At 41.9% G+C, this 12,005-nt stretch overlaps 1 protein-coding gene across 1 annotated transcript; it reads left to right on the forward strand.

The window, feature by feature from the left end:
- Positions 1-3,170: 3,170 nt before the first annotated feature.
- On the forward strand, positions 3,171-11,973 carry LOC123097818 (pentatricopeptide repeat-containing protein At5g02830, chloroplastic). Its single transcript, XM_044519648.1, has 12 exons — positions 3,171-3,830; positions 5,217-5,304; positions 5,512-5,716; positions 6,710-6,817; positions 8,110-8,274; positions 8,356-8,913; positions 9,430-9,495; positions 9,601-9,681; positions 9,981-10,078; positions 10,755-10,965; positions 11,202-11,262; positions 11,368-11,973. The coding sequence occupies exons 1-12, from the start codon at positions 3,236-3,238 to the stop codon at positions 11,649-11,651; spliced, it is 2,520 nt and encodes an 839-aa protein (XP_044375583.1). The 5' UTR covers positions 3,171-3,235; the 3' UTR covers positions 11,652-11,973.
- The last annotated feature ends 32 nt before the right edge of the window (positions 11,974-12,005 follow it).

Below are 12,005 nucleotides of genomic sequence, written 5' to 3' on the forward strand. Positions count from 1 at the left end.
AAACTTTGTGAACTCTGCATTCTTCAACTCCAAATTCATCCTAGCCTCACTAAGCAATTCCTTCTCTGTCATATTCTTCAATTCCAGGTTCTGGATGACAGTTGCTTGAGCACTTGTCAGGTTGCACAGGAGTTCATACTTCTGTTGAAGCTTTTCTGTAACTGCATCTTTCTTTGCCATTTCTGCCTTCATACCAGCCACCAATTCAGCTCTGCATTGGTGCTGATATGTGATGTTGGACTACAGACAACTAAAATCCACAACCCTCTCCTCCTGCATATCCACAAGTTGATGCACATCTTTCACTAACTTGTCATAGTCTGCATCCAGCTTGTTCTTTTCTTCTGTCAAATGTTGAATAGTTAAAGCACTTTCAAGATTATCATTCACCCTAGCAGACTTGCTCTCTTCAACCATTGACCAAAGCTTCAACAATTCATTCTCCATTGTTGGGGGCCACTGCTCATCAACCCACTAAACAAACCCACAATTCTGACCTTCCTGGAAAAATAACAAGGGCAAAATTTAGTACAATACAACTACTATGAGTAGTAAGCAACAGTTAGTTCATGGCAGTAGCTAATGTTGGTACTGACCAACACTGAATTTGCACAGCCATGTGCTAAGCAACAGGAGCACATTGTAAAATAACTTAATGTAATCCTACAATGGGTGATTAGTATATATTTAGCTGAGTAACACTCCATTCAACTTAGCATAATAACCAACTTAGAATTGGCCATTAATATAATGGAATCCTACAATGTGCACTACCACTCTACCAGTGAACTACTTTGCCATATATCACTAACAAATGGAACATAGACATCACTGAATGAAGGTTATCAAACCAGACTACATTAGCCTAGCTAAATACACTACATTAGCCTGCAGCAACAAACTAGCTAGTGACAGTACCTACTGTCAGCAGTGAGCAATAGTTACTCATTAGGAGTAACACATCAGCTAATGGAGGGGCTAATGTGAGTACTAAGCAACACTGCATACAAGTATAAATAAATAGCATGTGCACACAACAGAGCATGCTTGAGCCTATATTTAGCAAAAATGCACTCCGCTGAACTTAATATTCAACATTCCTATAATGAGCACTACAGTAAGGCATATATGACTAACAAAATTACCATAGACATAACTGAGTCACACTTGGCAAACAACACGTGCCACTTTCAATGAACACATCCTGTGCATAATCTATAAGGCAAGAAAAATACTGGCTCTGCACATGCTAAGAACCTTCTCCTAGTCATTGTTCCTTCAAATGCAACAAGCCTCTCTGATGGCTTTCCATACTTGTCGCAGAACGACATCAGATCTAGCTCAAGGCCCTTGCAATCCGGGTCCTCAAGTGAGAAAGGCACCTGCCCAAGCAAAATCCAAGTTACCATCATGTGCAGAGGGCGAGGACAAAGCAAATCAAACGAAATCCTCACAACAAAGACCACCTACACAGAAAAATCGCCAAATTTTTTAAACCTAACCCTAACCCTAGCTCCAATGGAGTAACTGGCCTGGTTGAGCCCATCGGTGGAGGTTTCAGAGTACATGTACGGGAGGCTTGAGTTGTCATCGCTGCTCTCGTCCTCCAAAACCATGGTTGCGGCCACGTCGTGTGGCGGCCGGCGGGGGCGGGCGCAGGCGGTGGCGAGGCAGAGAGAAGGAAGAAGAAGGCAGAGCAGAGCGGGGGGAATGAGCGGGGGTTGGCTCGGGCTGCACCAGCCGCGCCTAAACGGTTCGACCTGGGGCTCGTCCGAGTCAGCGCGCGGGCACGCGCTCACTGGCCAGCGTGGCACCTGACGGGCGGGCCCAACCGGTCAGATTTCATGTCAATCTTTACCTAATAATAAAGCAAATTGGGTTTCTTTCGTCCGTCATGGCATTTTTCAGAAAAGTCCCTCTATTTCAGAGAATTCAACCCGCCGTCCGGATTTAAGTCACACCCGAACCGTTATTTTACATTTTTCGAAACCCCCCGATGTTTTAGGTAATTCATCTGCGGATCATATTTAAGTCAAACAAATGCTTTTTAAAATCATCCATATCTTTTAAACCGTAACTCCGATTTGAACATGTTATATATGAAATTTGATTAGAAAAATATGTAGAATATGAATATGAGATTATTTTTATCTGCTAAGTATTTTTAAATATTATTTTGGAATATATTTGAGTCAAACCAAATGATTTTTTAAATTATCTGTATCTTTTAAACCATAACTTCGATTTTAACATATTATATATAAAATTTTATTAGAAAAATGTGTGGAACCTAAATATGATGTTAATTTTACCTGTTAAATATTTTTTAAATATTGTTATGAAAGCAAACTTATAATTTATAGCGCAAGATCTTTTTTTCATACCGGCGGCGATCCAGGTTGCAAATAAACACCCCACTATAACCATATAGGGAAAAGAAAACATCGATAACTACACATGCATACCCCTGAAAAATGTCGCAGGGGAAAACAACAGATTTCTCATCGCGAGAATGAGAGAGAGCGAGCGGGAGAGAGAGAGGGGGAGGAGAGAGGGAGAGAGAGACGCCTTAGGATTAACCATATTCAACACACGTTTTTTATTGTTTTGTGTGAACACCGAGGCCATCGCCGGCGAGGGTGAGATGGAGGATAAGCGGCAACACAAATATGATGCCTCGCAAAAATAAAGGAGATGGACCTATTGTGGTCTTGAGTGATGGTTGTTGAGTTAAGAGCGTGTGTTATGTTTTCTCTCCCGTTGCAACACACGGGCTTTTTTGCTAGTATGTATAAAACGCACTTTTAGCCTCTTTTACAGCGTCTCGCCCTAAACTTGGTACCGACACGTAAAAATTATCAATCTTGGTACCAATCTGCTTCCAATGCCCCAATTGTGGTACTTCCGTGTAATTTACTCAGCGTGGCGTCTAGCTGTTGGACGCTACACAAAAGGATTGGCGGGATGAAATACTTTCACCAACAGTTCAATTTGTGAAATACTTTCGGTCATATTTGTCAATTGTGTCTAATGCCTACATTTTGTGCATTCGGAATCAGAGTTGTGTTCAGAGGCCGTCGTGCAGTGCAGACTGGAGACGGCAGTGCTGTGTTCAGCACCTATCCGAACGAAAATATCCGCGCCACTCCATGAAAGCCCCACCGTCCAAGTCACACTGCTCTGGCTTGGCTCTTTCATCTCCAATCCCCCAGCTCCTCAGCCTTCACCAGTCAACATGGGGATGGCCATGACCTCCTCCCCACAGCCACCACCTCCCCCGCGCCGCCGCCGCAGCCGCTTGCACTCGGCAACCACAATCTCCGCCCCCAGTGCCAACCCCAACCCCAACCCCAAGGCCAAGGTCATCCCCCTTCTATCCGACGTCGGCCGCCTTCAGTCCGCAACTCCCACTCCCACCCCAAATGGCAATCCTAGCTCCAACTCGAAGGGCAAGGTACTCCCGCTGCTCTCCGACGTCGGCAGCAACCCATCCGCCATCGACTACTACTCCCGCGTCGCCTCCAACCTCGCCGGCGCCGGCCGCCTCGGCGACTTCCTCATCGCCGCAGAGGGCCTCCGCGCGGCCTCCGGCGATGCCGGATTCGCGGCCCGCATCAACTGGCGCCTCCTCTCGCGCGGCGTCGTCGCCGCGCTCCGCGAGCACGGCCTGCCCCACGTGCTCGAGTTTCTCCGCGACGCCGACCGCATCGGCGTCCACGCCACCGTCATGCTCGACGCTGATGCGTCCGACGCCGTGGCGGCCGCCTGCCGGCAGCTGCTGGACGAGCGCATCATGGCGGAGTTTGTGGAGGCCATCGAGGCCCTAGCTAGTAAGTAATGTCGTCTCGAACCTCCTTATCCTGTGCGTTTCATCAAGCTTGGTGATACATCGATCGGGATCTGGTGCTTACCAATCATCACTCGTTTACCTGCTTTTACAATTGGTTCGTGCAGAGGCTGAAACCTCACAGTTACTGTTACTCCCTCCTTCCATCTATATAGGGCCTAATGCGTTTTTTCGAGGCTAACTTTGACCAAATGTTAGAGCAATAATATATGACATGCAACTTACACAAAGCATACGGTCAAATTCGTATGTGAAAGAAGCTTCCAATGATATAATTTTCACATTATACATCTCATGTGCCTACCCCAACTTGTTTGGGACTAAAGGCTTTGTTGTTGTTGTTGTTGTTGTTGTTGTTGTATTATACATCTCATGTACTATTAGTCCTGTCAATAGTCAAAGGCGGTCTTGAAAAACGTATTAGGCCCTATATAGATGGAAGGAGGGAGTAGGTTTTGCTCTTAGATGCTTTAATTCCTTGACTAAAAAGTAACATTCATAGACCGTACGTAATCGAGTTTATCGACTGATTCAGATGTTACATCAGCACGCTGTACTTGTCAGTTTGATATGGTTACTCAATAGTTGTTTTGTTTCAGAAGTACCGTTTCTGTTTGCCAAGTAGCAGTCCGTAAATCATGTAGTTGTTACTATTTTTTGTTCACGATGTTAATCCTGAAGACGGTGGTGTTATTTCTGCACGGCGTCCTGTTGGATTCATATAATGATATCTGTCATATGAATGTTTATATTACTTGTTAACATACAGTTATAGTAGCTTGGTATCTGGAATATCTGGAATCCATGAATTTTTCAACACCAGTTGGTACTTGGTAGCAGCACAAGGGATTGTGGTTTCATTCTAGCATCAGTCCTGTATCATGTTTCTTGATCAATATATATTTTCCCATCACTTGAGGTACAATTTATTCGTTTTATTTAGCAGTCGCACATCGAATGTTCAGTGCGCAGGAGGATAAATTCTTATGTATATGTTGAAGATATCTTTGTATTTAATTTGGCCCTATTTTAGTTACTTACTGAACTTTTAAGGAACTTGGTAGGGTAGGAACATAAATTCTCTGCCACGCTGAGTGTAGACATGATATGACTCTCACGGCCTGTTGGTTGTGTGTTTTTTAGTCACATGTTACATGTAAGTACGATTTAGCTATGAATTACGGATGGAGTGGCAGTGTGGCACTCACTGTTCTGCTGATTACTCCACTTAGGGCTTAACATTATTCACATGCAGTTTTCTTATTATGGATTTCTGCTATTTCATGCTTTGGATGGTGATGTACTTGTGAAGCCCATGTTAGTTTGAAGTTACCGCTGTTAATGTTTTTCTTTGTTATTTTTCTTTTAGACTGTGGATTCTTTGTTAAGGGCATCGTGGATCCAATGGATGTACTGAAAATATTCGTCAGGAAGCGAGATACAGATATGGCGATCAGGTGATCATACTTGCTACATTTCTCTTCATTCGGTTTTACTTTTGCCAATGACACTTTCTTGTGGCAGATTTTTGTATTTATAAAAATCGTTAATCAATTTGAAAACTATGCTTTCCGATGATCAGGAATTTCACTTTGTGATACATTAGATTTTCCTACTCTTTTGGGTATCTTCATACCTGCTCATGCATTGCCTTTGACATGTAGGTATGCACGTATCTTTCCGCACTCCCAACTTCTACTCTGCAATACTATGGAAGCTTTTGGGAAAAGAAAGGAATTGAAACATGCCCTAAAGGTCTTTGGAGCACTCAAGGACCAGTTGGGAGGTATCAATATGTTTGCGTGCCGAAGTATCATCGATATATGTAGTCATTGTGGTTCTTCTGTACAGGCTCGGATCATATTTGAGGTATGGGACTAGCGAATGCAGTTCAAATTTATACTTGCATATAGGCAAAAGTGGAAAAACTATATGAAGATCTAGGTGAACACATTCCTGATGAGGAACACTAGATGAGAAGAAAGAAAACACATGCCAGATCTGTTTGGCTACTTCTAGATGCTTCCACTCTAGTGTAGTATTTCTTTCCTTTTCTTTTCTATCCTACCTACTGTTTTCTAGAGTCTTCTAGTTGTGAGTAGCTATGAGTAGAATGGTGAAACTTACATAATGTTTTCTAGAGTATTCCAGCTATAAGTAGAAGTATGTGAAGGCTTCCCAAAGCCCTATAAATAGAGGTCCTCGCCTCTACTTTGGAGGAGACTATGTACCCCTACCTATAATAGAACTTGTTGTTCTTATCTAAGATCTTGGAGTAGATCTTGTGCCCTAGGAGTTCTGGATTGAACTCTTGCTGCCCTATCAACCTACATTCGCCTCTAGAGCGATATCTAGCGCAGCACGTTGAAGCTGTTCCTTCAACACTTGTGCTGTACACATTGTAGCAGCAAGGTGGAGCTGCTCCTCCACAAACTTTGTGCTGCTTCAATTCCAGAGCACCATAAATCACAGGTGCTGTTAGTTCCGCAATGATTCATCAATTGGGAAACTCCTAAACATAAATCAATAAAAATATCTTTCAAGCTGTACTATTTCTGGTAAAAGAAACTGTACTATCTAGGATGGTAAACCAGAAATTTTAGTACACCTGTAAATTTCTGAACAAATGGCCCTTCCTTAATCTTTTCAGTTTGTGTCGAAACCTCAGATGTTCCCCAGAAGAGAAATCTATGCATATTCCTTGAGTTGGACCATAAAAAGATATGAAGGAAAAAAAAACATCTGCAATTAACAATATGCATCTAATGAAATACTACTACCTTGTGCTCACCTTTTGTAAACAAATGCTATACTTTAGGTAGTCAGGTTCAGTATTCACTCATATGTATGGCTCTTACACAGGGGCTGCTTGCTGAGAAGATTACTCCGAATACACATGTCTTCAACAGCCTTATGAATGCGAATGCCCACAGCATGAGCTACAATTTTTCGGTCTACAAGCATATGCAAGTAATGCATCTTCTACCCTATTGTTGCTGTTCATAGGTAGGCTATTTAGCTTCAAGCGATTGTTTCCACTACATCATAATAAATCTTCCCTGCAACTCCACTTTTCCCAGTGAAGCTTCTAGAGGCTATCATATCCCCATTTCTTTGGCTACTATTTATTTGTTCTTACATGCTTGCTCAGGTTGTTTTGCATTATGAGGCTAATTCGTTTGCTGCCAGAATTTGACAAAACCAAAAGTTGGTAACTTTTTTGAGAGATGGGCAAGAACCAATTGATAGCCAATTTTTTGAACTTGCCGACCAAGTAGACTCTATATTCACTAGAATAAGCGTGTATGTTGTGCGTGCGTCTAGTCGCACCTTTCATTTTTGGAATAATTTCATGCTTGCCACTATAAAGGTTTGGGATTTGCCATCGAAATCTTGCTAATTGGCACCATAGTCATGCCATAGGAAAGAATGGAAATGAGTTTTTGATGTGCACTGTTGGCTCCAATTTCCATAAATTCCCAGTCTACCCTTGTACTTTCTTTCATCCTTGTTATGCTGTCTTCTTTCCTTTCAAGTTAGAACTGGATGAGCTGTTTGCTTTCATCGGCTTCGATGTCAGTGCCTGCAACTGTGAGGTTGCCGCTGCTGTGACCATGGCCCCTGGGATAGCCTGATCCTGTGTCTGCAGGGAGGTTTTGGTGAAGTTGTGACTGATGTGGAGCGTGACCGCATGGATATATACGGAGCTTGCGCTGGAGTCCCAGCCAGTGTCCCTGCACAGAGCCTGAGATGGGGCTGGGGTGCAAGGGGCTAGCATGAGTAGGCATGGTGGAACCGAACTCAGCCCGACTTGCCTCGAGCCATCATGGCACGGGACCAGCTCTGATTAGCGTTCGTCAATGCACCTGCATAGTCTGTCTCTCTGCACATACTTACAGCTAGGGCCTTGCAGTGGCGGGTACCTCCAAGACCGTACCCCAAGGTCATCATAGTTGTGCTGTCCACCCAATCTTAACTTGGGTGCACCACCTGCTTGATGAAATGCCTGAATGCTATGTTTTTTGAAAAAAAATAACGGGTTAAATGGTCATTTTCACGGGCCAACTCCGTTGACTCTTGTTGGAGTAGCAACTGGCCAATCGATCTCATTTCCCATCTTTGCAGTGGCAAGTATACAGTCAGCTCAAATCTAGAAGCAAACATGCAAATCAGAAACCCTAACAGAAAGTGTTCAGTCCTGGTGGATTAAATTACACAACTCATGTGCAGCAACCTAATGCTTCACATATTCCATTTTGCAGAAACTTGGTGTCCGTCCTGATTTGGCGTCATATAACATACTTCTGAAGACATGTTGCAATGCTAGAGAGTTCAACACGGCACAAGAAATTTATGAGGAAATGAAGAAAAAGGAACACGATGGGATTTTAAAGTTAGATGTTTTTACATACAGTACGATGATGAAGGTATGAGGCTTCTGTTGTTATTGTCTTAGTCCATATGTGTTTCCTTTTTATGCCCCCGTAATTCTTCTCTTTGAATTTCAGGTGTTTGCAGAGGCAAAAATGTGGAAGATGGCTTCCAACATCAAAGATGACATGCGGGCAGTTGGTGCTCGTCTTAACCTAGTCACATGGTCATCATTAATCAATGCTTATGCAAATTCTGGTTTGGTTGATGGTGCCATAGAGATCCTTGAAGAAATGATAAGGGATGGCTGTCAACCTACTGCCCCATGCTTCAATATTATCCTTACTGCTTTGGTCAAGTCATGCCAATATGATAGAGCTTTCCGCTTGTTCAATAGCTGGATAGAATTTGGAATCAAGGTATCTCTGTCGCTTGAACAGAAAGGATCCCTTCCAGACAACTTCACATTCTGTGAAGAGCATCCGGGCACCAATGGCGGCACTATCTTGGTGGTTCCATTTAGGCCAACAGTTACAACTTATAACATTTTGATGATGGCATGTGGTACTAATGATGAACGTGCAAAGTCTGTAATGAATGAAATGAAGCGGAATGGTCTTTGTCCTGACCGTATTAGCTGGTCCATTCTGATGGATATTTATGGAACATCTAAAAATAGGAATGGAGCTATTCAGGTTAGTACTAAAGCTTTAAGTTGATAAGTTGATATGTCTTGTTGTAGCAACTGATGAACGAAGTATGATCACTCCACACTGAATGCTGCTATGATATTTCCCTGATATCCTGTCGTAGCAACTAATGACCTAAATTGTCTCTTCATTAGTTGAAGTATTCCACTATATAGAGCTGACTGCGTCTCTTGTAGAATCAATAACTAATAATGAATTTAAAATACAATCTGCAAGATTTTGAACTATTTATTAGTACAGCCAATCAAGAGTCTTCAGTTTTTCTGCAGTTTAGATGGTGAATAGTCCCTCCTCCATCTAAGACCACAGTGCATACTACTTTACTGTACGAGTATATGACAGTGTAATCATGGAGAGAGAAGAGTTCCTAAAATTAGTGCATATCATGGAAGAGTTTTTATGTAACCATATGACAATTTGCAAGTGTTATCTCATGGTTTATTTCTACAAGTTGCTTCCTTGCTAAATGTGGACTAATGTCGTCTAATTTTCCGGGTACAGGCACTCAGAAGAATGCAACGTGTTGGAATAAAACTTAATGTCTCTGCATATACTGTAGCTATTAAGGTTGGCCATTAGACAATGTAGTTGACTTGGTTAAGATACAGGGCACCGCATCATGTTTGTTGTAAGCTTATAGTACCAGTAAGCTTATGTGTCAATTTCCTGCAGGCATGTGTAGAAAGTAAAGATTTGAAGTTGGCGTTGCACTTGTTTGAAGAAATGAAAGCACACCAACTGAAGCCCAATATGGTGAGTCTAAATTGTTGATTGTTATCGAGGATAATTTTGTTCTATTTGACGACTCAACTCTGTGGATGCATGCATATTTTCTTGCACTATTCTTTCTTATATTCTGAGAGTACAGATTTTTTTTCTTATAACTGATTGTTCATGTTAGATAGTATCATATGGCACCTGGTCTCTCTGCTCTTCACCGAACGTCCATGTTATTGTTAGAGGAATTAAACTTTTGATTCCTATGGTCAATTATCAAGAATTGCATTGATGTAAGGTTGCATCAGATACTGAGGTACAAGTTCATGTTCCAGGTGACATACAGAACTCTCCTGACAGCGCGCTCCAAATATGGATCTTTAAAGGAAATCCAGAAATGCTTGGCAATCTATCAGGAAATGAGACAAGCAGGGTATGTGACTAGAACTTCTGTATACTGTTTCTTTGGCATTCCTTTGCTTTTCTTCTCCAGTTCTTTTAGTTTCGAAATTTGTGCTTGTTTAGATGGATGTGTCTACTATGCCGCCCATGAAATGTGCCTTGAGATCCACACACGTTCTCTTACCCTATCTGAATAAATGTAGGCAATCAAGTGATAATGTGTGCGCATCTGAAGTCACATTTCGTGCCGAGAAAATGTGCCTTGAGATCCCGCACATTGTATTGCCCTATCGCAATAGATGTAGGCAATCAGGTGAGAGAGCGTGTGCTCATCTCAAGTCACATTTCATGGTTGAGATATTAGGAGCATCCACCCATACAAGGACAAAATCCAATCTCTTCTTTCTAGAAGAGAAGGGGTTTAAAAGGTTTATTTGATATACAGGTTTCTGTATAGAAGCGCTTTCATAACAGAGATATGTATAGTAGAAATTCCTTCAAGTTACGAAGTTATGATTTATAAATAATACCAACAAATATCAACAGAGGAGCAATCGTGCGAGCATTTTGTTGTTGTTGATAATCCTTCTATTGTTCCATGATAGGAAGCATGCCGAGCTCAGCGGATAGAGTGATACTATCACAGCAAAGGGTATATAAGTATATGTTTTGTTTCTGGGTTAAATTTGTTGTTTTGCCCGTGACAGGTATCAAGCATATGACTATTATCTCAAGGAATTGATAGTGGAATGGAGTGAAGGAGTTTTGTCTAGTGATGGTGGGAATCGAAATTTTTACCATTTAGATCGAAAAGATGAGAGGAACGAATCATTCAACCTTTTTCTTGAAAAAGTGGCAAGATTCTTGCAAAAAGATGTTGATCAAAATCAAACTGTTGATGTTCGTGGGCTTTCAAAGGTAATCTGAGATTGAGAGTATCTGTCTACTAATGTATCATATGCTAGTGTTTCAAATCTTTGCATTAATAGAAGGGAAGTTACAACCCACAGACCTTACAATCTGTTGTACTAACTGGAAGTGTCATCTTGCATCAAAGTGATAAATGATTCTGCATGAGTGATGTAACTCCAGTGGCATATTTTGAGCTCCGTTGAATATATTCTAAGCCGTCTACTCAACTGTATGTTTCACAGGTTGAAGCTCGCATAGTTGTTCTCTCAACTCTCCGCAAAATTAAAGAGAAGCATCTTTTAGGTAACCTTCACCACTGTAACTTTATCTGTATGACTATTAGAGTCAAGATGGTGTATATTCTACTGACAATTCAAGCATCCTACTTGGTTATTCTTATTTTTTCAGGAGTAGGAAGAGCAGTCCAGGATGATTTGGTCATCATCACGGGGCATGAGAAGACATCATACACTGATGTTGAAACGACTGCTACCGACGTCGAGCATGCAATAACTGCTGTTTTGACGGATGAACTGGGTCTTGAAGTTTTTGTTGGACCAGAAAGCCGTCCTCCTGTTTCATCCAAACTCAGAGCCCCTTCACGCCCTAGGAGACCACAGGGAATGATAAAAATAACTGTCAACTCACTGAATCATTGGCTGAAGAGGAAATCTGCGAGGGATGTACAGTGACATTTCCTTGGGGCATTTCTTTGGCCAATTTACCTGCAAGACTATCCTGGATGGATGATGTACATACAACAATAGGGCTGTTGCTCTGATGTCCCCGGGACTCGGCACAGGAAGATACCAGAAGGAAAGATTTGTTGGTGGCCAATGTAGTCTGATTTGGTCCAGTATATCAGATATATGGAAAATCACATTATTTGGGGCTGTAAATGTAACCACGTCAATCCTCAACCGGGTAGTATCCCAGGTTAAAATTTTGAAGTGATTAGATGATTGTTGTAATCGCCAATCTTCCACATCAAATGATAAACATTTTGACACAGTACTGATTTGTCCATCTTTTCTCAACAGATTTAT

Source organism: Triticum aestivum, chromosome 4D (genome assembly GCF_018294505.1).
Source record: "Triticum aestivum cultivar Chinese Spring chromosome 4D, IWGSC CS RefSeq v2.1, whole genome shotgun sequence".
Lineage (NCBI taxonomy): Eukaryota > Viridiplantae > Streptophyta > Magnoliopsida > Poales > Poaceae > Triticum > Triticum aestivum.

What these genes read in the sequence shown, in the direction of transcription:
- LOC123097818 (XM_044519648.1), top strand. Translation starts at nt 3,236, where the DNA reads ATGGGGATGGCCATGACCTCCTCCCCACAGCCACCACCTCCCCCGCGC. An exon ending in ACCAACTGAAGCCCAATATG is followed by an intron (nt 9,682 to 9,980) that starts GTGAGTCTAAAT and finishes TTCATGTTCCAG; the next exon opens with GTGACATACAGAACTCTCCT. An exon ending in TAAAGAGAAGCATCTTTTAG is followed by an intron (nt 11,263 to 11,367) that starts GTAACCTTCACC and finishes TTATTTTTTCAG; the next exon opens with GAGTAGGAAGAGCAGTCCAG.